This window comes from Cnephaeus nilssonii, assembly GCF_951640355.1.
Source record: "Cnephaeus nilssonii genome assembly, chromosome: 14".
NCBI lineage: Eukaryota > Metazoa > Chordata > Mammalia > Chiroptera > Vespertilionidae > Cnephaeus > Cnephaeus nilssonii.
Window position 1 is genome coordinate 17822828 of NC_137085.1, and position 16266 is coordinate 17839093.

General features: G+C 33.0%; 1 protein-coding gene across 1 annotated transcript in view; it reads left to right on the top strand.

The window, feature by feature from the left end:
• SHOC1 (shortage in chiasmata 1) overlaps positions 1-16266 on the top strand; it is a 64038-nt gene that overhangs the window by 44650 nt on the left and 3122 nt on the right. Inside the window, exons 19-27 of the mRNA XM_079790734.1 lie at positions 2002-2071; positions 3484-3662; positions 5331-5448; positions 6870-6981; positions 8429-8547; positions 9447-9540; positions 11281-11412; positions 12988-13137; positions 13789-14755. Of these exons, the coding sequence (XP_079646860.1) occupies positions 2002-2071; positions 3484-3662; positions 5331-5448; positions 6870-6981; positions 8429-8547; positions 9447-9540; positions 11281-11412; positions 12988-13137; positions 13789-14755 (1941 nt within the window). The remainder of the gene's footprint in view (positions 1-2001; positions 2072-3483; positions 3663-5330; positions 5449-6869; positions 6982-8428; positions 8548-9446; positions 9541-11280; positions 11413-12987; positions 13138-13788; positions 14756-16266) is intronic.

Below are 16266 nucleotides of genomic sequence, written 5' to 3' on the forward strand. Positions count from 1 at the left end.
AACATGCTTAAACATAAAAATGTATTGATCTAACCAAGTTTTAAAATTAAGATATAATTAACATACCATAAAATTTATTCTATAAAAGTAAATAACTCAGTGATATCTAACCAGCTTTTAAATCAATCTGGACTATAAACCTGCAAAATATAAATATTCTATAATGTACTTATGTGAACATTAAATGTACTTATATGTATATTATTAATTGATACCTTTTATTGAATGTCTACTAGTTGCTAAATAATAGTGACTACTTACAACTCTATGAATAGGTTTTACTAACTCAATTTTACAAATAAAGAAACTAAAGTTCAAAAAGGTAATGTAGCAAGCCAAATCTCACAGGTAGCAAGTGTGGGAATCAGAATTTGAACTTCAGTCTCTCTTGTTCCACTGTCATTCTTCAGTTCATTCTTTTACCCACTACGGCCTCCTCTGCCAGCCATTTCCACCTTGTGTTATGGAACCCACTGCTTATATGTAAACTCTTCTTCACTTCTTTGTCTTAAGTAAAACCTAATTTTCCCCCGATGACACTGCTTCCCCTGTAGTCTCCTCATATAGAATCTGATTCATTTTCTCTCTCTCTCTCTCTCTCTCTCTCTCTCTCTCTCTCTCCTCTCTCTGTAGTGTCTTATTATTTCATTCAGTTTTCCAATACTGGGGAGATGAGTTCATATTCACCAAATTCACAAGATCCTTACTAGTACCAAAAAGTTAGAGCGATAGTTAACAGTTGTAGGGCTGAATCTGCCACAGTTGTCTGGAATCTGGGTACAGTAATTGGGGAAAAATATTTTTAATTAGAAAAATGCTGAGCAATGTTAACATTAAAAACAAAGGGATCTGGGTAACCAAAGGAACTTTTTATTTTGTGAAGAAGTTGAGAAAATATTCCTGCCCCACAAAGAAGAATATTTAAACCTACTTAATGGGGCACCTTTTCTTTGATGTCACTTAAGATATATTAACAAATTATTACTGTACATATATTTCTTCTTATCTAGGCTTTACACTATTTCCCTATTTCTTTTGGTATTTGGAATTATATCATCACTATTAGTATTTTATTTCAACAAGGTCTGCTGACACAAAAATATTGACTTTACACACTGAAAAATGTTTTTACTCTCTAACTGGTAACTATCCTCTATATCTAGGAGTGAGGCCCTTTTTCCTATGGAGTGTTAGAAAGTAAAAATGTATTTCCATCATTCTATGTGTTTGCAAGATCCTAGTAATGCACTCAGCAAGTAATCTGCTTTGGAATCATAGCTAACACAAATCATTTAAGGAGATTAACTTTTAAATTATATGACTTTATAAATTATAAAAGAAAAATCATACTCCCTCCTTCTTATTGCTACCAAAACTATTGTCATGTCAATTCAATCAAGTAAATGTGATATAATAAGCATTACTTTGTCATTACTACATCATACCACTGTGAACTTTAAAATCGACAGAGTACACTAATAGAGTGTAGAATTTATTTTAACTAGAATTAGCTATTCTTAAATATGTCTGTAAAAAATAAACTGTATGTGTGGATACAGAATTTTATGGAGTTTATTATATTTTGTTAAAAAGTAAGTAACATGAAATTGAAATGCAGTCTCCTGATGTTTCGTTATGTACTTAAAATTTTACCAGAGAAAAATGGTAAACTCTACCATAATTTTTAGTAAAATAAAGTTAACTGCACAGAATTGGTAAGTTTAATTTTGTTATTTTAAAATTAAGTTTTTTTATCCACTTTATTACTTTACAAAGTAAACTCAGAATTTCCATGCTTCTACACACAAATATTGCCCATGGTTTAAACTTTCTGATAATCTAGATTTAGAAAAATAATCCCCCAAATTGTATTTTAAACAGTTTCCTTGTTCTCAGATGTTTCATTCATTTTTGTGGTAGTGAATACGTGACACACTTTAAAAATACACCTGAACAAAACACTGGGGAAATCTTTCTTTCATTCCTCCTTTTTTCCAACAGGTTTAACATTGACTGTCTTACAGTCGAACAAAAGAAAAGATTTTCTGGAATCTGAAGGTGTTTTAAATGGGTAAAAATTTATATCTTCATCTATGGGGAGCAAACATACGAATTCTCCAGGAAAAGCACAATTTTTCCTAGAATTTAACTTTAAAAAAAAAGGTTTAATAAAGTTAATGTCTCTACCCTGTACCTGAAAAATGCTTCATATAGAACACTTTAATTCAGTTCATTGCCTTGTGTTATATATTTTGTTGTCCAGAAATTTGGTTCAATCTTGCTTTAATATCCCCAAATTATCATTATAATTGTTATTGTCAGTACAGAAAGTGCCTATTTAGACTTACCAGTTTTTTTGTTTAGCTTTTTTTAAAAAATATATTTCTTTCCTTTGTTTGGGTTCTCCTTCTTCCTAGAGTACATTTTTATAAATTCTCTCAGTGAGGTTCTGCTAATGATAAAGTTTGTGTCAACTTGACTAAAAATGTTTTTATTTTGCCTTATTTTGTACGAAATTATTTATTCCTAATATTGGATCTAAATAATAAAAAGAGAAAATGTAAATCAAATAGAAGCCCATAAAAGCTATCCATAAATACCTTTTAACTTCTATCTACATTGCTCTGGGTAGAAAGCAGTGGTAGAGAATTTTAATTACAGTAAATGCTGTTATATGACATTTGAAGATGGGAAAGATAACTTTATGATATTTAAGTATTCACCCTTTTGGTTGTTGTTAAATCGCTTATGAAGCCCATTGAGGGAAAAAAATAACTGCACTTCATAGTTGTCAGGTAATACTCTGTTATATAGATTCTCAAAGATTAAAACCTCACATTTGTAGGAAAATGAGATTGATTTCTCATGATGACTTTGTCTGTTATGGATAAGACTCAGGTAATAAAATTAAGGTCTCTTGCTTTTGAGGATGTGAAATAGTCTACAGTTGTTTTGTGTGTGCATGTGTGTGTGTGTGTGTGTGTGTGTGTGTGTTTATGTACATTTTTATTGATTTCAAAGAGGAAGGGAGAGTGAGGGAGAGATAGAAACATCAATGACAAGAGAGAATCACTGATTGGCTGCCTCCTGAATATCCCACACTGGGGATCGAGCCTGCAACCCAGGCATGTGCCCTGACTGGGAATCGAACCATGATCTCCTGGTTCATAGGTAGGCACTCAACCACTGAGCCATGCCAGCTGAGATACTCTACAGTATTTTATATTTGAATTGAAAAAAAAATAAACACGCAAAAAAAGCTATGACCATAAAAAATAAAAATAGATTAGCACAATTGGAGAACAAATAAACAGAAAGTACACCAGTGCTTTTCCAAGATAAATAGGCATAGATTAGAGAAGAGTAACATAAGCCAAAAACAGTTATCTTTTAGCATTCCAAGTAAATAACTACACAAGTATAGTTACATTTTCTTGGCTTTTTTTTTTTTTTTTTTTTTTTTTGGCTTTCTTTTGTCTTCAGTACAAGTTCCTGTGTAGTGGTACCTAATCAATATATTGGAGCAGATTTCCCCTGGAGTAATTTCTCATTTGTGGTGGAATACAATTACGTAGAAAACTCTTGTTGGACTAAACACTGTGAACAATTGAATATTCCATACATGGCCTTTAAAGTGATGCTTCCAGACACAGTTTTAAAGAGTAAGAATATAAACTAAATTTTTTTTTGTTTCATTAAAATGAAATTTCTGTCTGTTTCTTATCTGTGGAAAGAGAATAGGCTATGGCATGAGAAGACTTGAGTTTAAGCTCTAATTGTATCACTATCCATGTAACCTTGAACAAGTCCTTTAATTATCTCATATTCATATTCCTCATCTGAAAAGCAAACTTTACCGATTATATTTGTCTTCATCCCTTTAACTTCTAAATTTTACTTATAATAGCATAATTTTATTACAATTATATGTAATATCAATCTGATTCTTTTATTCAATAGTATTTTATTGAATTTTAGAGAAAAATTATGTTGGATAATTAGCATGTTGACTGATTCAGAAAACTTTTAATAAGCAACAAAAATTATGCACAAATACTTAGTAAAGACTCTAAAGCCACTTTGGTTTCTTTGCATTTCTCACTTCACATGACTAAGGTTGTGAATTCTCAGACCATTTCATTGAAAAAGCCCGTGGAGTTTTACTTCTAGTGCATCTCTCTGTCAATATTTGCTATAAATTACTTTCTATCTACCTCAAATATGAGTGGGAAGTTTGAATTCTGAGTCATTTCAACTCAATTCTAAAATACACCATAATTCTTATCTAGAATCTTTGATATTTAGAATTAAATGTTAAATTGATTAACCAATTAAAGAATGGGCCCAAGAAAAGATAAAAGATAAGTATTCTTGTTTATATTTAGAAGCTTATTTCATTCTCTCAAAGATGAATTTAATCAATCAGTTCTTTGTTTAGGCATTTACAATGCTTCAATTCACTATTATACTCTAAGATAAAGTAGTTTTATATCTTATATATCTTGATATACTTGTTCTAAGAAATTCAAATTCCAAGAAGTAAAATTAATTGCTGGGTCAAATGTATACACACATTTATATATTGCCAAATATCCTTCCAGAAATGCTATTCCAATTTATATTTATGCAGAAAGTGTGAGAGGATCCTTTTCCCATATCTTTACAATAAGTCAGCATTATTAATCATTTAAATATTTGACATAATTATAGGCAGAAAATATTTTATAGTTGTGTTAATTTGCATATCTGATTATTCATATCTTTTCAGATGTGAATTGATCTTGAATAGCCATTCTTTTGTAAGTTGCCTGTTTATGTCCTTTGTCCATTTATCTATTGAAGCATTTATTCTTTTCCTCTTGATCTGTATCATTTCCTATAGGTTATTGTACATAATTTTAAATTTTGATCAGTATATTTACACAGTAAATGTCCAATATATATTTAAGTGAATAAAGCAGATTTTAATATTCTGTTAGATAATAACCCTATTTTTTCTTTTCCATTTTTCTTTTTAAGTGAGTATACATGTGTGAGTATAGATAAGCAAATATATAGGAGAAAGTCTGGAAGTATGTACTAAACTTTGTTTAGGTATATAGTAGTTTTAGTAAAATCTGTTAACTTTTCTTTCTAGGTAGTAGGATAACATGGTTTTTATTTTATTCCTCGGGAACTTTCTTTATTCTGACTTCTGATGTTTTACAGTGAATATGTTTTTATTTTTATATGACTCCTTTAACATATACCTTGAACATGTTTAGTAAAAAATTAGGAAGAGCTGAGAGATGAGAAAAAAGAGAAATATTTATAAATTTTCTGTTATTTAGGAAACAACTTGCTGGATAGTTTTGGTGGTTTTCTTTTGGAAATCCAGGTTCCATATGTGTTGTTTGCATCTGAAGGACTTCTTAATACTCCAGAAATACTTCAGTTGTTAGAGTCCAAGTAAGTTATAGATTTCATAACTTTAGCAAAGTGTATATATATATATATATATATATATATATATATATATACTAAATATTATTCTATACTAGAGGCCCAGTGCATGAAATTTGTGCACTCGCGGGGGGGGGGGGGGCCTGCTTCCTCTCACAGTCTGGGAGCCCTCAGGGGATGTCCTACTGATAGCGGGGAGCGTGCCTAAGCCAGCAGTCGGACATCCTTAGCGCTGCTGTGGAGGCAGGAGAGGCTCCCGCCACCACTACTGCACTCACCAGCTGTGAGCCTGGCTTCTGGCTGAGCGGTGCTACCCCTGTGGGAGCACACTGATTACCAGGGGGCAGCTCCTGCATTGAGCATCTGCCTCCTGGTGGTCAGTGCACGTCATAGCAACCGGTCATTCTGCCGTTTGGTCAATTTGCATATTAGACTTTTATTATATAGAATTATATGGTACTATTTCAGATTCAAGCCTGGTATTATGTCACACAGGAATAGTTTTCCAGAAAGCTTATGTCAGTGTACATTTCTCTGTCTCTAGTACACCACAATAATTATTAAATATTATTTTTCAGTAACATATATCAATTTTGTGAAGAAAATATTTCATTATTGTTTAAATTTATATCTTAATTGTATTTCTTTTGGTTCTAGAAAATAACATAATTCACAGACTTATATATTCATAACTTTGGGTCATTGAGAATGACTATTCTAAAAAAAAAATGAATGACTATTCTTATTTAGAGGACTTTAAATACTGCCTGGGAAACAGGACTATGAGGGTCTAAATGAAGTTTCACATTTTTAGAACTTTAGTTCTAGGTTATATCAACACTGAGAATTTTAAAATCATATAAAACACTTTATCAAGACACACCGTTGTCATAGTGATGTTAGAACTTGGGCTTTATCTCAAGGAAAGATGACTGTGCTGTGACCTTAGTTAAAATGCAGATTTACTTTTTATGCTTTTGTTTTTATATCTCAAGGCTATGGGGCATTCACAGAAACCTCTGAGCTAATAAAAGGTAGTTTAAAAAAAGGGTAGTTAAAACCCAAGTCAGTTTTAAGGAGAAAGAAAAGAAAATTCTGATAAATGCAGAATGTTTAGTCTCATAGCATGATGTTTTGGTTTCATTAATTATTATTTAAAGAGCAGAATAAATTGGCCAATATATTTGTAATAGTACTGTGGTCAGTAATACTTAGCAAAGTACCTACGGCAACACAGCCAATGAATTTGTCATACATACTGAATAAATCATAATTTCATATCTCAAATTGATAAAATTGAATAAATTGATGTATAAGAGAAAAAGCACAGTAGTTCAAATAATTTTATATGCAGAAGGACAATAGTTTTTCTTAAAGAATTTTCTTAGCCATTTCATTATGTCACCCCCAAATATTGTATTTTACAGCTATAATATCACACTAGTGGAGAGATGCTGCAGTGAGTCAATGAAATTCTTTGGAGGTACGGAGTGTTATGTAGTAGTGACAGTTGATGAACACACTGCCATAATTTTGCAGGTAAAACTATACAATAAAAAATAAATCAAATAAATTTAAAAAATATATAACCATGTAATTTTATTATTAGCTTTACTATAGAGAGCTTAACACGATCTATTAATGATTTCTTCCAAAACTTTGCAAATGGGCCACAAGTGCCAAAATCATGACTGAAAAATGTCTATTACCAAGCTTCTTTGATGCTTATAATTTTTAACATACTTTAAGACAAAGCAAATATAGAATCTTTGATATTGTATATTGTCGTATTTTAAAATGTATTTATATAATAATTATAGTGTTGAAAACTTTAAAAACTAAATCCTAGCCACTATGTTTCTTAAAAGGGAGCAGTATTTTAGTCCATTTGATTGGTAATATGGGATTTCCTGTGAGGTAAGTTGGAATTGCCTATAAATAGCTGGTTTTTAACGAGAGATTGTCTCTTAAAAAATCCATATAGTTTATAATTTAAGATATGAAAATTCTTATCTGAATCTCCTTGATGTTTGCTTAATTGAAGAAATCAGTTTGACGGTATAGAATAGAAATTAATGAGAAATATCATGAGCAAATGTTAACAATATAATAATTATATGATGGAAACACAAAGCTCTGTTAGAGGTTTTTTTTTAAGGATTTGTTTTTGTTTGTTTAATATATTTTTATTGATTTCAGAGAGAGAGGGAGAGGGAGAGAGAGAGAGAAGCATCAATGATGAGAGAATCATTGATCCGCTGCCTCCTGCACACCCCATATCGGGACCAGCTCACATCCAGAGTATGTGCCCTGTCAGGGAATGGAACAATGACCTCTTCATAGGTTGACACTCAACCACTGAGCCACGCTGGCCAGGCAGAGGGATTCTTAAAGAGATACTGTGTCTTGCATTTTTAAGGTTCTTTAAAAAAGGAGTTATTTGGGGAAAATATTGTTTGGGAAAACTGTTTTAATCACTTACATAAGTTACTATTAGAGTAAGCCACTTCCTGAATTATTTGCTCAATCAAAGATTGTGTTAAAGGAAAAAGAGAATTCCAGACCATTACATAGAGATTCCTAGAAGCACATTAACTACTGCTTTCTCATCTTCCTTAAGGAAGCATTTGAAGCCAATTATCTATTTTAAATATAGTTTCTATAGCCTTTACGAGTAGCCAGATCCCTAAATACAAAGGACTTGACCCAAAATGGGACTCTGAAGGCTGCTTTCTTCATATCTAGGACTTTGGGAGATTCATGAGCCTTTCTTGCTGAAACTCACTAGTGGTTTTATATCTACTGTAGCTTTTCCCCCAATACTTCGTGTGATTTTGTGTTTGTTTGTTTTTTCATAAAATAGAAGCCATGCCCATACTTCTCCTCAAGCTATAATTTATATACTATAGATTTTGAAATATGGTACCAATAATTTCATAACAACTGTTAACCTAGTGAATCTTTTTATTTTATTTTTTACTGGTAGGATCTAGAAGAATTGAATTGTGAGAAGGCATCAGACAACATCATTATGAGACTGATGGCATTATCATTCCAGTACAGCTATTGTTGGATAATTTTATATGCCAAAAAAACAAACTCAGAGTAAGTAAACATTTCTTCATCTAAAGTCACATTCATATTTTTTAAGTTTTATGCAGTCCTCTTCTGTGAATAGAAGTAGCTACACTACTTTTCTGCTTGCTCATCTAGTTTGCCTTAAGTCAGGGATTATCAAGGTGGGGGCATGCCCATAGGCAAACAAATTGAAATTTTGGAGGTATGCTTCCCCTGGGCATGCTGTACAAATCATCCTCTACTCCTCTACCTCCCTAAGAATTGCTGCTTTAAGTATTTCACTTCTTATTACTTTTTAATTCTGGACTTGTCTATTAAAAGATAAGTCATTCTTAAATCACTTCTCTCTAAAACCTTATTAAATATACCAACTAATGAGCATCTTGTGATACTTTTTTCATTAATGTTCATTAATGAAGAATTATAAAAAAAAAAATCCATGCCAAGACACTGGCCAGTAAGGGGATGAGTTAAATTTATCCCCTTCCTCCCCACACCCTAGCATCCCCCAGATTTAACAATATTTTGTAAAAATGGAAGTGGAAAAATAATTTTTTTTTCCCAAAAAATTTCAAGTAGACAAATACCCATGAGTCTGCCATACTAGTATTGTGTTAGCCAGGTTATTTTAACCAGTTAACTGCCACACGTCCAAAATGGAAACCATCCCCACACACCATGATATTTTGAATTGAATTTAAAAAATCAATTTGCAATGAATATTATAAAAATAAATATATTACAATTCAGATGTTCTTGAATATTTTCAGTTGAAAATTCTCACGAAAAATTACTTTTTAAAGCATCTATAGACACTTATGGCGTACAAAGGGTTAATAACATGAACTATGGAAAACAAAATGAATTTTTAGTAAGTATAATCAGATGTAAAGTGAATGGAGGTATAGTAATATAATTTTTTTTAGGTATTATTTTACAGAAAAGACACTTCATCACCTAGCACTGATTTACGCAGCTTTAGTTTCATTTGGACTAAAATCAGAAGAACTGGATGTAAAGGTATTCTTTTCCTCTATGTTTGTTCATAAATATTTTTCATAAACCAAAATTATACTCAAACTCATATACCCAATGAGAAGAAACATTAAATAGGTAAACCAAAACTGCCTAAAAGTCTAATAAAGAACAGTTTTCAAATTGATAAATATTATTTCCACCTAAACTTCTGTCCTAAAAGTCTGTAGTTTAATAAATATAAAATCATATTTTATCTCTTAATTACTACTTATATTTATTTGAAACATAGCAGGATATGAATAAAAATAAACATATCCCTTGATCACAAATGCTCACTTATGAAAGATATACTAAGTTCTTATCTGCTGTAAAATGGAAATCTTAGACATATATTTCGGGAACTTCTAATTAGTCTTCTTTCTTAGCTCTTTTTTCAATGTCATTGCTCTGAAATTTACACATTCCTCCAAATCTGGGGCTCAGTACTCTTCTGTTATCAAATATTCTCAAAACACCCAAAACTTAACAATAAAATAAAATTGGGCTCAAACAGTGTACTTCTGTGCACTCTATATATATTTAATATAATTTAAAGAAAATATTTCTTTAGAATACTTATATTCCCCAGATATGTTCTAACAGTTTTATATTTGAAATTCTTGTGAAAGAAAAAATTGTCATAATTGTTTTTTGAGATTGGTACAGTCCTTGCTTTTTAAATTTTTACTACAGGACAGCGTGTTTATATTTCTAAGACATCATTGTTTAGGCTAGTTATTGCTCTGTCCACATTAGACTGCTACCCTATGAACTATCTTTCCTTCAACGGAACCTAAAAGAAGATAAAAATAGAAATGAAAGAGGAAGAGAAAGACTGGCATTTCAGAAGAAAGAAAGGCATGGAGGGAAACACAAGTGACAGACAGGAAGCAGGGGAAATGACGAAATTCTTTCTTAGAGTTTAGTTTAATGCGCACACATTTTTGGCAGCATTATCTTAGTATTAAATACGCCAAAAATGCTAGGGATGGCTACTCTAAATCAAAACCTTTTTTTAAAAAATTGATTTCAGAGAGGAAGGGGGTGAGGGGGAGAGAGAGAGAGAGAGAGAGAGAGATCAATAATGAGAGAGCATCATTGATCGGCTGCCTCTTGCATGCCCCATACTGAGGATCTAGTCTGCAATCCGGGCCTATGCCCTGACTGGGAATCAAACAGTGACCTCCTGGTTCATAGGTTGATGCTCAACCACTGAGCCATGCTGGCCAGGTTTTATTTTATTTTATTTTTTAATAAAGCTTCAAATTCATCTGCAAATATCCTTTATTTTTAACTTTGTTTTTAACAAATCTTACACTATCTTTTTAAAATTCTTATTTTAGTTGAAACTACTAGGTTAACCTAGAAAAAGCAAAATATTCAACATTATTAGTGATAGCCAAATTGCTTTTTCTTCTAACATAGATGAAATAGAATACCAAATAGATTTAAATGATGTTATTGATAAATGTCAATGGAAATGAAGAAAAACAATTTAGTTTCAAAAATTGGAAACTATAAGAATATCATTCTTAAAGAAGGAAAGAAAGTTGCTTATCCTTACACAAAAGAAATGTCCTGGGTTTCACATAGGCAAATTAATAAATTATATCTAAAATAGTGCTCAAAGATTAGACTCTGCTGGGGTTTTTTTTCCCCCCCTTCTAATTATAAACAATTTTTGAATGATACAATTTGCTTCCAAATATTTTCTATAGTCTGACATTAAAATATATTTTTCAGCTAATAATTGCTCCAGGTGTGGAAGAGACTGCCTTGATTATCCGACAAATTGCTGACCACAATTTAATGACTTCAAAGAGAGATCCTCATGAATGGTTAGATAAATCCTGGCTTGAAGTTTCACCATCTAAGGTATATTTCCTAAATAAATAAGTTAGATATTTTCAAAGCAAATATGAATACCTGTATTTGAATTCTCTTTTTGGTAGTATATTTTGTTCTCCAGTGCTTGCATGAGCATATATGACAATACCATCATGTACAACATTTACTTAGACCATTTTCTAGAAATATTTGTATTTGTTAATTTCACAGAACTATTTTAATGGGATCTTTTATAGTGAACTTTCAAATCTAAGTTATAGGGTGATGTAATGACTTCAATGCCTAATATATTTAAAAACGTAACTATTTTTCTAATTTCTAAATTTAAACATTTAAAAATATTAAATTTATTAAGAGAATAACAAAATTTTATCATTTCATGATTTGTCAGTAATTCAATTATATTATTGAAACTGAAAGTAGAGTTTTAAAGTACTTATAAGATTAAATAGTTAATTTTTAGAAATTCCTTTGGTTTGAGCATAAATATTTCCAAGATCTCATACCAACTCAGTGTTTCTGTTACCTTTATTTTTAAAATATATCCAAATCATGAAGCCATTAAAAAAAGAATGACAAGGCTCTTTATGTACTAATATGGAATAATCTCCAAGATAGATTGTTAAGTGAAACATCAAAGTTGCAGGACAGAGCATGCAGTATACTACCATTTGTGTAAAACAAGGGGAAATTAATATTTATGTGTTTATTTATAAATTAATAAAATACCTCTGAAAGGATACCCAGAAATGATAACAATGGTGATCTCCATAGAGAACTGGAGTAATGGGCTGGGAATGAGACTTTTCACCTTCCAGTACTTTAAAAGTTTTGAACCATGTGATTTTTACTTATTCAAAAATTAAAATTATAAAACAAATAAAATGAAATGTTCATATGTATTAAATCACAGAACTTTTACGTGCTTAAACAGAACACAATACTATCAGCAAGTATGGGTATAATTAGCTATGACATGTATATGTGTGTCCTACCAAGATATGTCAAATCTGCTCACATGTCTGTCATTTGATAAAAATCAGAGAGGGTACAAAACGCCAGTGCAATTCAGGAAAAAGTGAAATACAGAGATGGCTGCTATATTTCTAGACCTGAAAACATACGTTTTAGATTGTCAAGGTCAGTTCTGGTCGATAGGAGTTCTCCCCATATTAGTCTTTAAAACAAGGCTTTCCTGAGATTTTAACATCTCTTAAGTATCATAAACATGGTTCATCTTAATCAAACAGTGATAGTATATGGTATACAAAGGGAGGGCTAAAGAAATCTTGAGGTCCTATACTAAGTCCTGTAAAAGATTTCTCTTTAGAAAATGTAGCATTGGTTAAAACAATTGTCATGTGAAGAAGATGAACTGTATCACATCTTTTTGAATGCGTGATTAGACTGAATAAACTTTCAGGTCCTTCGCAATTCTGAGAGTGTATGAAAGTTTCTTTCTCTCCTAGCTATACTTTTTTCCAGACATCTCAAACTGAATGTAGGTGCAATGACAAAAGTTTTAATCCAATAGAATGAGTAGAATAAAATGAGTCACTTTTAAAAGACCACTGGCTGATTATTCCTTAAACTCTTTTCTAGGAAGAAATGTACTTACTTGATTTTCCATGTATTAACCCATTGGTGGCTCAGCTCATGTTAAATAAAGGGCCTTCACTCCACTGGATATTATTAGCAACTCTTTGTCAACTTCAGGAACTCCTACCTGAAGTTCCAGAAAAAGTGTTAAAGGTTAGTTATTTGAGATCTATAGTCTTATAAAGGTTTATATTTCCTTTCCACTGAGTATGTATTTTTACAATAAGGGTATTCAAAATGAAGGTATCCAAGTGTAATTGTTTTGGACTTCACATAGCAAACAAATAAATTCCTTGAGCTAAATTTTATATAGAATTCTCATAGGTTGTCAATCACATTGTACATTTTAAAGTTACCTTATACAGATAATTCAGTAGTCAGTTTATTACAATTTAAATCATTGTGAAATGTTATTGTGCCCCCAAATATTTAATTATAGACTCTATTCAAATGGATTTACATGATCTCTTCCAAACAATCCTGACACCCTTCATTATAGTAAAGAGGACTTTAGCTTCATTGGTAAAATGTTAAATTTTTATCAAGGAAATGGTATTCATGTGTAACTTGTGTAACTAAAAATTATTTTATAACTGATTAGAAAATAGATGCAAATTACAATAAGTTTTTCATTTAACAGAGCCTAATTATGTTGTTATTACATGGGTCAATATAATACCTATAATAAACTACTTATTTATATTTAGCCTTTTTTCCATATAGATAAGCATTATTATGTATATTTATTTGACTGATGTTAATATTGTATTTGTATTGTACTAACTAATTTTTAAATATTTTTAGCATTTTTGTGACATCACTTCCTTATTCAAGATTAGTTCTTCTTCCATAACAAAATCACCTCAAATTTCATCTTCTCAGGAAAATAGGAATCAAACTAGTACCTTCCCTTCTCAGAGTTCAGCTTCTGACCCTTCAGACTCTGCCATTCAAGAAGATGAATATTACCAGTATTTACACTTAGGAGAGACAGTGCAGGAAGAAACAAACAGCACTTCAAACTATAACTTTTCCCTGATGGAACTAAGAGAAAGAGAAGTGCCGTGCGTTTTACCACCTGTGACTTCTTCCAGTCAGACCAGCTATTGGAAAGACTCTAGTTGTAACCCTAACATAGAGAAAAATCCTTTTCTGATTAATATGGAATCAAGGAACTCAGCGGGTAACTCCTTTCTAAACCAGAATGATTCACAGACAGATGTCTTTTCTTTAGCTCTAACACAAATGAATCGTGAAAGCAGAGTATCACCAATCAACACTCAGAAGAGAGTTGCCCTTAATTTTATAAATTATCAGAGAAAGGGAATACATGAAGCAAAAACACCTAAAAATAAAGAAGAATTTGTCCCTACCTTTTCATTAGAAGGCTCTCAATCACCTCCTCATTGGAACTTTAAGGAAAATGTATGGGAACAACAGAATCACTCATTCAACCTACAGTATGGTTCAGAGCAGACTATGTGTGACAAATGGTACTCTCAGAAAGATAATTTATTCATTAATCAGCAAAAATGTCTATCAGATGAGTTAGAAGGCCTCCTATACAAAAGTTCAAGTGCTGGGACTAAAGAGACTTTCTGGAAAGAATTACCATCTGTCCCCAGTTTGGATTTGTTTTGTGCTTCTGATTCTAATATAAATCAAAAAGAATTCAACAGTCTTTATTTCTACCAAAGAGGTAGACCATGTTTAGGACAGAAGAGGCATGCTGAAACTTCATCTAACTCAGGAGACAGAAAATCATTAACAGGTAATACTATTCAATAGTTAATAAACTATTCTCAAATGTAACTTAAGATGCTATAACCATCTCAAAATTTTAGAAAAATGTTTTTGTTTTAATGACTACACTTAAAGAGTCCTCAATAACTTTTGCTTCAAAGGAAAAATCAAACTTCTAATTAGAGATAGCTAAGAATATAAATGCAAATAAAATGTCAAATTCTTGTACCTTTAGATGAACTAAACATTCAACTTCAGAAGTGAAAAACACAGAACAAATCTAAAAAAGCAGAAGACTAAAATCAACAAAGATTAAACAGAGAAATCAGTGAATTAGAAAATTAACTTATTTGTCAGGCAGGGATATTTAATGGACTAAAATTTATTAAGAGTTGCTTTTTAAAAAAATCTTTATTGTTGAAAGTATTACATATGTCCTCCTTTCCCCCCTATTCACCCCTTCTAGCCTGCCCCCACCCCTGATCCAGGGCTTCACCAGCCTATTGTCTGTGTCCATGATTTATGCATATATATATATATGCCCGGTGCACGAAATTCGTGCATGGAGGGGGGTTGTCCCTCAGCCCAGCCTATACCCTCTCCAATATGGGACCCCTCAAAGGATGTCCAACTGCCCGTTTAGGCCCGATCCCGGAAATGGGCAGTCGGACATCCCTCTCACAATCCAGGACTGCTGGCTCCCAACTGCTTGCCTGCCTGCCTTCCTGATTGCCCCTAACCGCTTCTGCCTGCCAGCCTGATCACCCCCTAACCACTCCCCTGCCAGCCTGTATACCCCAAACTTCCCTCCTCTGCCAGCCTGGTCACCCCTAACTGCCCTCTCCCGCAGGGTTGATCACCTCCAACTGCCCTCCCTTGCAGGCCTGGTCCTTCTCAACTGCCCTCCCTTGCAGGCCGGGTGCCTCCCAACTGCCCTCTCCTGCTGGCCATCTTGTGGTGGCCATCTTGTGGTGGCCATCTTGTGTCCACATGGGGGCAGGATCTTTGACCACATGGGGGCAGCTATATTGTGTGTTGCAGTGATGATCAATCTGCATATTACTCTTTTATTAGATAGGATAGAGGCCTGGTACAGGGGTGGGGGCCAGCTGGTTTGCCCTGAAGGGTGTCCCGGATCAGGTGGGGGTTCCCTTGGAGCGTGGGGCAGCCTGAGTGAGGGGCCTGTGGTGGTTTGCAAGCCAGCCACGCCCCCTGGCAACCCAAGCGGAGGCCCTGGTATCTGGAATTTATTTTCCTTCTACAATTGCAACTTTGTAGCCTGGAGCGGAGCCAAGCCTGGGGCTCCCTCCGAGGCCGGCAGCCATTTCTGTTGGGGTTATAATTGAAACTTTGTTGCCTTAAGCGGGTGGGCCTGGCCAGGGTGTGCAGAAAGCTTTGCTTCCCCTGTTGCCGGCGGCAATCCTGGCCTGCTCTCTCAAGCTTCATTCTGCCGCCATTTGTTTGAATTTGTTTACCTTCTATAATTGAAACTTTGTAGCTTGAGTGGAGGCTTAGGCCTGGCAAGGGCAGGCGGAAAGC